The following is a 14,504-nucleotide window of genomic DNA, read 5'->3' on the forward strand; positions in this document are numbered from 1 at the left end:
TGGGCAGAAAATGTGTGGTAGTATTTCTAAATAGTTGAACAAAGCCTTTTTTTGTTTTTTTCTATGAGAGGACAGTGTGATATGTTGGAAAAGATCGAGGTGCTGTCAAATGTAAGGGTCACTGACATAAATATATGCTTATTTAATTCAACTCATGTACAGTAAATAATATTATTAGGGGAGGAAAATGTTGTGCAGAAGGGATTGACCTTGGTTAATGTGAGATATCTCTGACAGCCTCTGACAATGTAACTTGCATTATAAAGAGTCTTGTTTTCATCAGTCATGGTCAATAGATCATGCATTTTGCAATGTGAACATAATGATATGCTCAGCTAACCCTGCGTGGGCACACTGACAGAACCAGCTTGTCTCCTTCTGTTTTTACCTAGATCTGTATTTTTTAACCATCATCTGCCTTATACTTTTTGCCCATCTCTTATACATTTTTAACTGATGCTCCCTCATGCTCATTTAATCTGTCTGCACATTGCACTGATGGACCATATGGTACGATAATATGTGATAATTTCGGGAAAGGAGTTTGTGAACACTCCCCCAACAATTTCCAGGAGTAGTGAGATGCTGTTGTGTCAATTAACAAGTTGATGATTAACAGCTCAGTTTAACCAGCACTCCCGTCCCGTACTGCATATGTGCATTAATATGTGAGGAGGGAGTGGGAGTGTGAAAACTGATGCATCTCACATGCTGTCTTCCTGAATGGAAAGAACAAGCTGTGCACAATAGCTATAATAGCAACTCTCTGTCTCACTCCTTTACCTCCATCTGCAGTCCCTCATACAAAACACACACGCTTTGCGTGCTTGAGTCTTTCATATACTCCCTCACCAGTACAGCTCTTCCAAATGATGAGTAATCATGGGACGTTCAATTAGAAAAGCTGCAACACAGTCTGCAAACAGTCTTCCTGTCTACATCTACAATTAGACATTTGGTAGATGCTTTATCTAGAGAGACTTAGAAAAGTGCAAACAGTTAAAGGCACCATGCTACTTGGAGAATTTGCAAGTATTCTTATTCTGAAAGACTAGAGAATAATGCTCATTTATTCAAGTGCTAGACTGGTCTAGTTGGTGACTAAAACAGACAAGTGAGGATCTATGTACATCTATGCATTAAGAAAACATACAAAGAAGTTCAGAAAACATAGCTAATAAAATAAAGATCAATATAAAGAAGTAAGTGTAGAGGCATACAGAGTATTTCTGAAGAGGTAGGGTTTTAAGGCTTTGTGTAAGGAATGGACATATTGGGGAAGCTCATTCAACCATCACGCTCGGCTGCCCAAGCCTCCAAACAACCAGGGAAAAGTCCATAAAAGCAACAGGCTCAGAGTTTAGAAAAAAAGAGGGTCAGAGGTCAGGGGTTAACAGGGGATTTACATGGCTTGATGATGTTCCCTTTTGGGGTTGAACAGTGGTGTGGTATGATAAAAATGACCAGAAGTATTACACAGGATAGAGCCATTATATTAACTTAGACAGTAACCTACCTATATGATCTATTTTATCTCTCATACAGACCAGCTGAAAATCACCAACTTGCGTGTGAACTTTACAAAGCTGCACACACTGGGAGATAATCTACTGGACTCCCGGGTAGAGATCAAGGAGAAGTACTACTATGCCATATATGAGCTAGTCGTCAGGGGCAACTGCTTCTGCTATGGCCATGCTTCTGAGTGCGCACCCATTGATGGGATAAGGGATGACATCGAAAACATGGTGAGCTGTTCGGACAGGGAAAGTACAATAAAAGTAAAATCTTTCAAGGAGAAAACATTGCCTTATTTTTTCATCTATTTCTAAATAGCTTCATGCCCTTACTGCTTTTGTGTGTTGCTAGGTGCACGGGAGGTGCGTGTGCAAGCACAATACAAAAGGGTTGAACTGTGAGCAGTGTGACGATTTCCATAATGATCTGCCCTGGAAACCAGCCGAGGGTCGCAACACCAATGCCTGCAAGAGTAACTAAAACAACTTCTTAAAATTCAACCTTTAGATCAATAGTGTATATATGAAATCAAAGTTGAACATGTACTGTTGTTTTTATGCTTCCACAGAGTGCAACTGTAATGGCCACTCCAACAAATGTCACTTTGATATGGCGGTGTATCTGGCCACGGGGAACGTCAGTGGAGGTGTATGTGATGACTGCCTTCACAACACCATGGGCCGCAACTGTGAAACCTGTAAACCCTTCTTCTACCAGGACCCAGCCAGAGATATCCGAGACCCCCGCGTCTGTGTAGGTCAGTGCAATTATGACATTTAGCAAAATGTGCATAATAGCCTAAAGTCATAGGTCCCTGTTATTCACACATTATCTCTTTTCTGTCTTTCTAGCTTGTAATTGTGACCCAGATGGCTCTGTAAATGGTGGTATGTGCGATGGTCGCGACGACTCCACTCTGGGCATGATTGCTGGTCAGTGCCGCTGTAAGGAGAATGTGGAAGGCCCTCGCTGTGACAGATGCAAGTCTGGCTTCTTTGGCCTGAGTGCTAATGACCCACAAGGCTGCCAGCGTGAGTACACACAGATGTCTGCCTAGTTTTCTCATGCTTTTAGTCTCATGCTTTACAGTCAAAAGAGTAAAAGAGTCATCATAGAGACAGAAGACTTATCCTAGGAGACCTTGAAAACATAATTACATTGTAAACAACTGAAAAAAATAAGACCATCTCTGAAAAGGCAAATTATACAGATTTAGATCTAAACTACAAATACCACTATTAACTGAGGAATTCATGAATATTCATTAATTCATCAATTCTACAAAAGTCTGTACAAATGCTGTTAAACTTCAGTTATACGTTAGTTTGAGTAAACAAGTTTTTGTTCTTTTCTCGATACTTGAAAGGTGTCAAAGTCCTTGTACACAGTAGTCACACATATGTAGCATATGTGTGATTACTGTGTACAAGGACTTTGACGTGCTGAAGGACTTTGGAAGTGCTAGCTAGAGATTAGGTTTAAAAACTACTGGAGTGTCCCCTTAAAGTATAATCAGTGTTCCATAAATTGTTTATTTTTGTGGTGGATGATTAATGTACCTCCTTGCTCTAAGTTCTCACCTTTCTCTCATCAGCATGTAGGTGTGACCCCAGGGGAACAGTCTCTGGCAGTCCCCAGTGTGACCCTATCCGAGGAGACTGCTTCTGCAAGCACATGGTCACTGGACGCACCTGCAACCAGTGCCTGGTAAATACATTAGAGTTCAGTCACACACCTGGAAAAATATATGAATGCATTGAGAACACTGATTTGTACTGCATCTCCAGTTCAGTAATAGTACACAGGAAACTGGGCTGCACAGTTATGCCTGGCGTCTACATTTAGCCCTCTGGTGTTGGTTTACATGGAGCTTAAAATGGTCAGCATGAAGAAAGAGGCATTCTGAGATAAGACGAGTAGTGGGTGCCTTTCACATGCCTTCCATTCTCATCAGAATCCATTCGATCTATGTGCCTGATTTACCTAACTGACATATCATTTCGGGACATCAGTTCTGACATTGTTATAAAATGAAATAGATCTCATATTTAGACATTCCTGCTGTCCTCATACTTGTCTGTTATTCTCTATGATCTAGCCAGAGCACTGGGCCTTAAGCCATGATGCCAGTGGCTGCAGAGCATGCGAATGTGATGTAGGTGGAGCTACAGATAACCAGTAAGTGCTATGTTCACATAAAACATGTGTAATAAACCTCTTTAGCAATGTATATGAGAATAACTTATATATCTCAACTTTTTTCCAGGTGCTCAATGGAATCAGGCCAGTGTCGCTGCCGCAATCACTTGATGGGCCGCCAGTGCAACCAGGTAGACACTGGGTATTTCTTCATGGCCCTGGACTACTATATCTATGAGGCTGAACTTGCCAAACTTGGTCAGGTAAGAACAGACCTGAAAACAGACTAACTTACTGTGTCTGTAAAGTGTCAGTGTAAATGCATATTACACTGCCATGGAGGATTAAAAAACGCAACTCATTATTACAAGATGTATAAGTACAATTGAGGCTCATGTATGCATTTATAGGGCTGCACTGTTGAGGAAAGGGAGTGGCAGTCAGGTCGACCAGTTTCTTGGACTGGCACTGGGTTTGCACGAGTTCCTGAAGGAAGCACTCTGGAGTTTTTCATCAACAACATTCCTTATTCCATGGAGTATGATGTTCTTATCCGTTATGAGCCTCAGGTAATGATCATGTTTATGCTATCTCATGAAACTGTGTATAAAACTACATGCATATACAGTACATGTCCCTGCGTGTTTTATAGATGCCACAAGACTGGGAGGAGGTGCGTGTAAAAGTTATTAGGCCTGGTTCAATTCCCACCAGCAGCCCATGTGGAAACACCATCCCTGCAGATGATCTACTGACTGTCTCCCTGCCCTCTGGATCCAGGTCTGATTTACACACACATAAACATATCCTACAGAACTTTCATCTATGCATATAATTAATTTAATTTATAAAAATATATGAACAGGAATATAGAAATATGGTCTGTATACCCAAGCCCAACCAAAAAGTCAACTAGGACATTCTTTTGTCCTTCTTCTGTCCTTCTTCTGTCCTCCACTATTTCAAACCCTGAGCATGTTGATTAGTAATTTTGACTATGGGTCTGACTGGTTCCTATGGTTTGTATATTGTTCTGCAGGTTCATGGTTCTGCCCTGGTCTGTGTGTTTGGAGAGAGGAGTGAGCTATACACTCCGTCTGGAGTTTATCAGCTATGCAGACAAAAATAGCATTCCTGGCTTTAGCAATGCCAACATCTTGATAGATTCTGTAAGTAAAGATCATTTTGATGTACTCATCTGAAATAAAGATCATAGAATTTCCATCATTTTATACTAAGTGTTCCTCATCCAGATTGCCCTGCTCCCTCGGTACAATTCCCTGGACATGTTTGTAGTGGGTGACCCTGCCTCTATCCTCCGGAAGCAAATTTATGAGCGTTACCGCTGCCATGAGAGTGCTAAGAGTGTGTCCCGCCCAGCCATGAGCGAAGTGTGTGCCAAACTTATCTTTAGCATGTCAGCCATCATTAACGACGGAGCACTGCGTGAGTCACCTCACTAACAAGCAGGAAAGAGCAAAGTGACTGAACTTTCCTGTGACCATAATTCCATACAACCAGACTATTTATTTATTTATTTATTTATGTATGTATGTATGTATGTATGTATGTCTTTTACTGTTCCTACTCCACCTAGCTTGCCAGTGTGACCCCCAGGGTTCACTCAGCTCTCAGTGTGATGTTCGTGGAGGTCAGTGTCCCTGTAGGCCTAATGTAATTGGCCGGCGCTGTGATAGGTGTGCTCCAGGAAGCTATGGCTTTGGACCTGCTGGATGCAAAGGTGAGATTCACACTTTGCAAAAACATATTTTGCCACAATTAATATGAAAAATTATGTCATTTATTTCTTTCTTTAGCATGTGAATGTAGTAAGGAGGGCTCTCGCAGTCAGTTCTGTGATCAGCACACAGGACAGTGTTCATGCCTGCCAGGAGCATTCAGCCAGCGATGTGACGGCTGCCAGGCTGGACACTGGGGCTTTCCCAACTGCAGGCCATGTCAGTGTAACGGACACACAGAGGAATGCCACCAAAGAACTGGTGTCTGTCTCAACTGCAGGGGCCACACGGCTGGGGACCAGTGTGAAAAGTAAGTGAAGTGAAGTGACTTGTGGCCAAGTATGGTGACCCATACTCAGAATTCGTGCTCTGCATTTAACCCATCCAAGTGCGCGCACACACACACACCATTTGGGGGTTCGGTGCCTTGCTCAAAGGTCTCAACTCAGTCATGGTATTGAGGGTGTGAGAGAGCGCTGGTCATTCACTCCCCCCACCTACAATCCCTGCCAGACCCGAGATTCGAACCCACAACCTTCAGGTTGCAAGTCCAATTCTCTATCCATTAGGCCACGACTGCCCCCACGAGCAAAGATGGCAAGAAAGATGACTCACATCCGAACCTCTAGAACCCCATTTACACTATTTTGAAGAGGCAATGACATATTAGAAGAAAATATCAGTACATTTTTCCATTTCACCTGTCATCATTTTTAAGCAATAATATGTTTAATTTAATAGTTAATTATTAATCATTTTAATATTAATCAGTTTAATAAAGAAGCACATGATTTAGGTCACATGGCAGTGACTGTTATCTGTATTTGAGTGAATGCCAAATAGTTTGTAATTTGACCATATAGTGCACAACATAGCATGAAGAAACCATTATTTAATTGTTTATGTTACGCATTAATATAGGGAATAGGAAGGAAAAGACAAAGCTTCTGAATACTAAATAGAAAACATAAACAAACACTTGAGTATTCAAATTATTTATACAGCTGTACGTTAAAAAATTTTTTTAGGAAGTCTGAGACATTTTAGTCAGATTTTAAATGACCTCTCCTACTCCTCCCATTACTGTAAGTCATAACACACGTGGTCCATGACAGCTGAAGTCGGTGCCTTTAAGGAAATTATAAACAAATGGAAACAAGGAACAGTACAAGAAGTTGATGGTCAAGTGTTCTGACGTCATTCACATATTCACATATTACAAGCAGTAATATCAGTTTTCAGTGTAAGTAAATGGAGGCACATTTAACTAAGTGTATATTTTCAGGATACAGTCCAGATACAATACATATGAAATAAACAGACAATTACCGTCGTAAAAGAAGGCAGTTTTTTGTCCGGTGCACTGAATTAATTTAGATTTAGTTTGACCTACCCTATCATAAAAAAAAACACAATTTTGGTTCTTGACAACAAATATTTGTTAAAATACAATATGATAAAACCAGATGATCCCAAAGGGTTCACAAGTTGGTTGTGGATGATTTAACTGAGAGGTAGCAGAAGAGGGATGTATAGATAGAAGATCATATCCTACATGAAGTCATGTATTGCTGTAACCAGCATTTTTTAATTTCAGGTGTGCTAATGGATACTATGGAAATCCAGTGTTAGGTTCAGGAAGCAGATGTCAGCCTTGCCCTTGTCCAGATGGACCTGAGAGTGGACGTCACTTTGCTGCCTCCTGTTACCAAGACAACCATAGCAGACAGGTGGTCTGCAACTGTAAACAGGGGTACACAGGTGTGTTCTCCCAATCCTCAGAGTTAAAGAATAGGAATTAGGTGCACTTGTTTGTGATTATGATAGACATATGCGTCAGAGGAGGTTGTGACAGCAGAAAATGTATTTATTATAAGGTGCGTTGGAGGTGCTTGATGAAATGTTTGTTAGCAACGTTTCCTGAGCCCAACTGCATTTGCATTTGTCAGGGTGCAATGATCACAAGGTATAACCCTTATTTTGGCTTTGGACTGAAGTAAAATGATTTTGTGTGTTATTTTCCCCTCACCCTTCTTGAATATACACAGGAATTGTTAAGCGCTCAGGAGGGACAGTCCTCAAGCGTGAGTAGCCCTGGAGATCCCCCTACCCTACCCTCAACTGTGCTACCCAGCTCCCACAATTCTCTCTTTCCTAACTGCGCATGGCTTCAGCACCCACCCCCCTTTATGGTGCTGTGCCTCTACACATGCAGTTTAATTTCACAGAGCCCCAAACCCTGATCCTAGGGCAGCAGTATTGACTCACCAGCCAAGCATGAATGTGCGTGAATGGAAGTGTAGCCCCTTTACCTGAACCAGTGTTTGAGCAGTGAAACTGTCACTTGCAACTGCTGATTTGCTTGTGTTGTCTGGCTGTTAGGCACATCGTAGGTACATAATTATTTTCACAATGCTACAAAGGGGCTTCAAACACTTTGCTAAAATCAGTGATATTGTTGTACTCATGTTGATGCTATATAAAATAAGCTGCTTTCCAGGTGGTAATTTTTGTCCTTATATAGATCTATTGACTGCTTTGGGACTGGAAGGCCCTGTGCTTCTATAACTAAAGCTGATATCTCCTGGACAGTGTCCATTTAAAACATGGCATCCAAATAATACCCTCTCCCTATTTACTTTAGATTTCTAAAACACTTTGTATGTCAAAAAATTTGTAAGTCAGATTTCCAACCTAAAACCACCTATTACACAAAAAGGTACAAAAGGACAAAAAGGAATCATATATTCCAAATAAGGTTTTGTATTTTGGCCGACCAAATTTGCTGCCATTCAGATTCAGATCCAGTCGGCAAATTCAGATCTAGTCGGCAGCCCCTTCATCCTTTATCAGAGGGAAATACCAGGAATGTTTTACCGTCTTATGAAGCTTTTCTGCTCTGTTTCGTATGAAAGTCATGCCTTCATTGTATCTGCCAAAAAGACTACAAAGGAGCTTTGGTGTTTTGGCTAATAAACAGATTCCTACTACAGTAATCCCATCCATGCTTATCTCTGCTGTTGGAGAAGTGTAGGAATTGGTTCAGGAGGATTTTCTGCATGAACTTCATTTTGTTTATGCATTTGTTGACATTTTTCCACATTCTTTCTATATTGGTAAGGTCCATTTGACTTTTAAATGTAAAATTTCATTGACCTAGGGCATTAACTGCTCTCTTATATGCCATAAACAGGACATTTAAAAAACAGATACCTTACGCTTTGAAATATATACCTCTATGGTTGCTCACTGGGGAAAAACATGCTTGGAAATCATGTTTACAGTTGAACATCTAATATCTGTTCTTCAGAAAGTGTTCTCCTTGCATGTCACACGAGCACTAGTCTGTTCCTAATGTCAGTGTTTCTTTCTTCTAAAGTAACTCTGTAACCACCAGGTGCGCGCTGTGAGGAATGTGCCCCTGGTTACTATGGTAATCCCTCTCAACCTGGTGGCCGCTGCCAGCCATGTCGCTGTAGTAACAACATCGACCTATCAGATCCTGAGTCATGTGACAGGCGGACTGGGGAGTGTCTCAAATGTCTCTACAACACTGAGGGACCTGAGTGTGCAGTGTGCAAGAGCGGCTACTATGGGGATGCTTCTCGTCGCAACTGCAGGAGTGAGTAAAGTAGATTTTTTAGTTTTTTGGCTGTGCTGTCTGTGCCATTTTGTTGCCTTGTCTAAAATTGCAGTGAAGGATATAGCACTTGTAAAATTCCACAATGCACCCCAATAAATAGTGTCCATAATGCTCTCTACTATTTGAACACTGTTACTGACAGTCTATCATTCTGTGATGTTTTGGATGCAACCACTGTGGGATAACAATGGCAAAATGTGTGTGATAATTCTGTTAATGTAATTTTACCATTACAGAATCATGTTCAAACAAGCCATGTAATGTAGAAAAACACTTACTTTAAACCACAAATGTATATCTTTATATCATGTTAATGATTTAGGGAGTAGTGTGTAGAATGATGAATGATAGGGTGATTAAATAACACGCTCTCCACACTCATCATTTTGCCACATTCACACCTGCTTATGCTACTTTTTATTCTTTTCCCAGAGTGCACGTGCAACTTCCTGGGTACAGAGCGCAGTCAGTGTCTATCTCGAGATGACTGTCTGTGTCAGCGTGCCAAAGGACAGTGCCAGTGTCTGCCTCATGTCATTGGACTCACCTGTGATCACTGTGCACCAAACTATTGGAACCTGGCCAGTGGCCATGGGTGTGAACCCTGCAACTGTGACCCCAACAATGCCTACACATCAGCCTGCAACGAGGTATCCATCTCTCCCTACATCAGTTAACAATAAAATTTATCACATTTTGCTTTTGCCTCTAAATACGTTGATGTTTTATGGGTTGTTTAGTTGTTTAGAGTGGTTTCAAAACAGTTCCTTTTGAGACAACTCATTCTTTTGAGCACTCTGACTTCCACAGTTCACAGGTCAGTGTCAGTGTCGTGATGGCTTTGGTGGAAAGACTTGCAGGGACTGCCAGGAGAACTTCTGGGGTGATCCCAGAATCCTCTGCAGAGGTATACTCCATAAACTGAATTAAATGGAATATAGCACTCTTATGGGAGCTGATCTTTTTCTTTGTTACCTATATCTGTCTGTAGAAAAGTTAATTACACTCAAATCATCTAGAATCATTACTAAAGCTCATTTTATATACTCTGCCTCTCTCCTTCTGCAGCTTGTGACTGTGACTCTCGGGGCATTGAGACCTCCCAGTGTGACCGTTTGACAGGTCACTGCACTTGCCGGCAGGGTGTATCGGGTGTCCGTTGTGACCAGTGTGCCCGTGGCTTCTCAGGCATTTTTCCAGCTTGCCAGCCTTGCCACCAGTGTTTTGGAGACTGGGATCGCATTGTCCAAGATTTAGCAGCTAGGACTAAGGCCCTCGTAGCCCGGGCTCAGGAGATCCAGACCACAGGCCTGACTGGAGCTTATGAGAAGCATTTTAGGGAGCTGGAAGAGAAGCTGGCACAGGCACAGAGCATTGTCAATGCCCGTAACGCCACTGCTGAAGCTGTGACCAACCTAATGGGCATGATAGAGTACCTCAGGTACAAGATGAATTTATTGAATTTATTGTATAACTAAATAGCAATAGAGTTTAAGGTGTTACAGTTTGGTCAGTTTTCCAGTTATGTATTTTCTGGTTTAAAAAGACATGCAAAAATCCAGAATCAAAATTTTTTCATTATTGAGAAGCAACAGAAAGGGAATGTATAGGGGGAACCTTGGGACCTAATTGGCTAATAATTAGCATGTTATACTAAGGGCAGCTGAAATTTTTTTCTCTTACTCTTTATAGGAACAGGTGAAAAAATAGTGTAGTGGTAACTGGCTAACATTTGGTGAGACAGGATGGAAGACCGCAGCTGCCTTTTATGTTTTTGCATCCTGTGCAAACAGATGTTGCTTTCTTGCTGTGGTATTACTAAAGACTGATTAATATTTGCACTAAATAAAGCATTTTTGAAAGTCTCTTTAGTAGCAAGCTGATGATGAGGCTAGCAGTGCAAAACTATTCTGGTTCTGACACATTTGGCTCAATGGGTTCAAGGCCACACAAACTGGAACTTGAGCCAAACCAGAATCAAGTGGAACAAAAGTTGGTATTGTATAATACCTATAGAATATCCAGTATAAAAGTCAGCAACCTTCTACAGGCCACAAGGGAAGCTAAAGACATCCTTTTAAATGATCTATAATTATTAGCAACATTTTTTCTTCACCTGTCCTCTGATTCATGAGCATTCAGGGCTTCTGTATTTCAGGGCATCAACATCACAAACTTGAACACCTCTTTGTTGTTTTACTCTTCTAGGTCTCGCATTGGTGAGACAACAGACACCCTGACCCAGCTGGAGGGAGACCTAACTGCAGTGCAGGACAGCAACTATGAGGCCAGCAATGACCTGAGCTCACTGGAGAGAGAGGCCAAAGAACTCAACCTCAGCTCTGAGAGGCTCAACAGCCAGCTTGACATCCTCAAAAATTCCAACTTTTTGGGTGAGCCATTAGACTATACAAGTGCACTGGTAATAGATAAAAAACCATTAGCCATAGCTTAGCCATATGACTATTTTATCTATATGACACTTATACATAATGCCTGGAGTCTGACCTATTTAAGATACTATTTAATGTTTGTTTGAAAAGATGCTGATACTCACGACATTTGACATTTGCTATTACAGGGGCCTACGATAGTATCCGTGCCTCTTACAACAAGTCACGTGACGCAGAGCGACGCACCAACCAGTCCACTACTGACATTCCAAGTACTGTCAGCCAATCAGCAGACACCCGTAAAAAGACAGAGCGACTAATGGCAGTGAATAAAGATGACTTCAACCGTAAGAATGCTGCAAACAAGCGAGCCCTCACTGATCTGAATACAAAAGTCCAGAATTTGGATATAAAGAAAATCAATGAGAAGGTGAGGGGAAACCTTTGATGGAGTCTCTCTTCATGTGAATATGAATAATCCAATGCTTATGTCATGTTAATCACTCAGGTATGTGGAGCTCCAGGTGATGTCCCATGTTCAGAGAGCCCTTGCGGTGGCGTTGATTGTCGTGATGATGAGCGCAGACACTGTGGAGGGCTGAACTGTAATGGAGCTGCTGCAGTGGCTGACAATGCCATGGAGAGATCCAAACATGCAGAAAAAGAGCTCATTAAAGCCATGGGAGAAGTGGAGGACCTCTTCAAGCAGGTAGGCACGGTGGTGCAGTGGGTAGCATTGCCACCTCACAGCTTTAGGGTCCCTGGTTTGATCCTGAGTTCAGGTTGCTGTATATGTAGAGTTTGACATGTTCACCCTATATCTGTGTGGGGTTCCTCTGGGTTCTCTGGTCTCTTCTCACCTCTCAAAAACATGCTGCTAAGTGGACTGGTTATTCTAAATTGCCCTAGTAAACATATATATGTATGGTGCCTTGCGATGGACTGGGATCCCATTCAGGGGTTATTCATGCCTTGCATCCAGGGCTCCCAGGATAGGCTTTGGATTCTACTGCAACCTGAAGATAAATGAAGGAAAAAATAAGAATACTTGTTCTCACCTAAATTTGCCCAATATCACTGTGTCAGATAATAAAACGAAGAGATCAAACTGTTTCAGGGAACCTAAACCTTTTTTGGCTAATTCAGGTAGCAGATGCTAAAACAAAGGCTCAGGAGGCCAAGGATAAAGCCCAGGCTGCTCTGATGAAAGCCAGCGATACCAAGAACAAAGTGGAACGATCTAACAACGACTTGCGTGACCTCATCAAACAGATTCGTGCCTTCCTTATGCGTGAGTCTTTGCCTCCAGTCATTAACTATGTATATGATATGTACTGTCACAAATAAATGCTTTACATATGTAAGTGTTAACATTGAAATTTGAATTACAGAAGAGGGAGCTGACCCAGACAGCATTGAGGCAGTGGCAAATCAGGTTCTTGAGCTGTCCATTCCAGCCTCACCCCAGCAAATCAGACACCTAGCTGATGAGATAAAAGATCGTGTCAGAAGTCTGTCCAATGTCGATGCTATTCTTGACCGGACCCAGGATGATGTGCGCAAAGCAGAACAACTGCTTACAAAAGCCAGAAATGCCAAGTATGTGTGTGTGTGTGTGTGTGTGTGTGTGTCTGTGTGTGTGTGTATGTATGTGTGTGTGTTGTTATGTAAGTATGTGTATGTGTAGTTTTAAGTTAAAGGTTCTAATGGTTTTTTGGTTTCTGTAGGAATAAAGCAGACAGAGTGAAGAACACAGCAGACAGTGTGAAACAGGCACTCGATGATGCTCGTAAAGCCCAGGCAGCTGCTGAGAAGGCTATACAGAGAGCAAAGGATGACATTGGAACGACTGAGAACCGATTGGCTCAGGTACAAATTCATAAGACTTCTGTTTAAGTTTGAGTCATTGATATGTTTAGTCTGACAGACTTTCGCAATCCAAAGATTCAGTCTGAGACGTCAGCTAGTGAGAAGGACCTGAATGATGCCATGAACAAGCTGGGGCATCTGGGACAGCAGATAGAAGCCTTAAAGGCCAAACGGGCCAACAATAGCATGGTTGCAGCTCGAGCTAAGGACACTGCCACCACGGCACAAAACAAGGCTAATGAAGCAAAACAGGTATGTGTTTTTGTACTTCACTTTATTGGTGTTTTGTGTACCAGACTTCCTCTCATACTAAGTTTGTCCACTGTCATGTTCAGGATCTAGATGGTGAACTTTCAGATAAATACCGCAGTGTTCAAGATCTAGTTGGCAGGAAAGCGAGTGCAGTGCAGGATGCCAAGAACAAAGCAGAGCGACTAAGAGATGAAGCAAAGCAGCTGCTTAAGGATGCCCAAGACAAACTGCATAGACTGGCAGGTGAGTGAGAGTGAATTAGGGTAATTCCATTTTAAATGTAAACATTTTAGCTGACATGTTAGTTCCACCTTTACTTAGCTTGGGTTTTAAATATTGTCCCAAACAAGTGAGATAAAATCAGATAAAGAAAAACATGTTTTTTTTTTATTCATGTTAAAATACAAGAATAAATTGCTGGTTTACGCTTTGGTCAACCAATAAGGCCAAAAGTCCAGAGGTCAAAAACAGGTTTGAAAGCTTTCTATGGATCGGGGTCATCCTAGGTATAGTTCATGAATAAATCAATTAAAATCTGTCACATATAGGGACATTGCTATATCAGTGTTTTAAAATGTCTTCTTCAAATCACAACTAATGCAACAACCACAAAGGCCATGACATAATTTTTGCTCTCACAAATTGGATGTGGTGATATTTATGTAAAACACAAAAGATAAAACAGAAATTGAACACACACAGGCATATTTGAAAGTGTAATCTACTCTTTCCAAAAATAATTAACTGAGAAACATTAGGCACTTGTGTATTCTGTCTCAATACTTCCAATTTAATTTCTGTAATTACAAATCAGCTTAATACAGGCTACTTTGTAAGTTGTTTCATTATTACTTACTGTTGTATTATATATACATTGACTTTTACATTTATTAATTTGTCAGATGCTTTTATCCAAACTGAATTAAGAGAGGACACAGTCCAAGCAGACTT

General features: G+C 41.3%; 1 protein-coding gene across 2 annotated transcripts in view; it reads left to right on the forward strand.

The window, feature by feature from the left end:
• Nucleotides 1-14,504, forward strand: part of lamb2 (laminin, beta 2 (laminin S)) — a 31,806-nt gene that overhangs the window by 15,845 nt on the left and 1,457 nt on the right. The window contains exons 8-34 of one of the 2 annotated variants that reach the window (XM_053240989.1): nucleotides 1,546-1,748; nucleotides 1,870-1,990; nucleotides 2,087-2,275; nucleotides 2,370-2,549; nucleotides 3,113-3,225; nucleotides 3,617-3,696; nucleotides 3,785-3,920; nucleotides 4,068-4,226; nucleotides 4,310-4,437; nucleotides 4,697-4,826; nucleotides 4,911-5,103; nucleotides 5,255-5,398; nucleotides 5,475-5,706; nucleotides 6,994-7,157; nucleotides 7,445-7,480; nucleotides 8,794-9,018; nucleotides 9,472-9,689; nucleotides 9,850-9,946; nucleotides 10,108-10,480; nucleotides 11,248-11,432; nucleotides 11,621-11,862; nucleotides 11,941-12,141; nucleotides 12,579-12,723; nucleotides 12,824-13,031; nucleotides 13,160-13,301; nucleotides 13,377-13,553; nucleotides 13,637-13,796. In XM_053240989.1, coding sequence (XP_053096964.1) covers nucleotides 1,546-1,748; nucleotides 1,870-1,990; nucleotides 2,087-2,275; nucleotides 2,370-2,549; nucleotides 3,113-3,225; nucleotides 3,617-3,696; nucleotides 3,785-3,920; nucleotides 4,068-4,226; nucleotides 4,310-4,437; nucleotides 4,697-4,826; nucleotides 4,911-5,103; nucleotides 5,255-5,398; nucleotides 5,475-5,706; nucleotides 6,994-7,157; nucleotides 7,445-7,480; nucleotides 8,794-9,018; nucleotides 9,472-9,689; nucleotides 9,850-9,946; nucleotides 10,108-10,480; nucleotides 11,248-11,432; nucleotides 11,621-11,862; nucleotides 11,941-12,141; nucleotides 12,579-12,723; nucleotides 12,824-13,031; nucleotides 13,160-13,301; nucleotides 13,377-13,553; nucleotides 13,637-13,796 — 4,581 coding nt within the window. The remainder of the gene's footprint in view (nucleotides 1-1,545; nucleotides 1,749-1,869; nucleotides 1,991-2,086; nucleotides 2,276-2,369; nucleotides 2,550-3,112; nucleotides 3,226-3,616; nucleotides 3,697-3,784; nucleotides 3,921-4,067; nucleotides 4,227-4,309; nucleotides 4,438-4,696; nucleotides 4,827-4,910; nucleotides 5,104-5,254; nucleotides 5,399-5,474; nucleotides 5,707-6,993; nucleotides 7,158-7,444; nucleotides 7,481-8,793; nucleotides 9,019-9,471; nucleotides 9,690-9,849; nucleotides 9,947-10,107; nucleotides 10,481-11,247; nucleotides 11,433-11,620; nucleotides 11,863-11,940; nucleotides 12,142-12,578; nucleotides 12,724-12,823; nucleotides 13,032-13,159; nucleotides 13,302-13,376; nucleotides 13,554-13,636; nucleotides 13,797-14,504) is intronic. The other variant, XM_026921058.3, reaches the window with a different exon arrangement.

Source organism: Pangasianodon hypophthalmus, chromosome 16, assembly GCF_027358585.1.
Source record: "Pangasianodon hypophthalmus isolate fPanHyp1 chromosome 16, fPanHyp1.pri, whole genome shotgun sequence".
Taxonomy (NCBI): Eukaryota; Metazoa; Chordata; class Actinopteri; order Siluriformes; family Pangasiidae; genus Pangasianodon; species Pangasianodon hypophthalmus.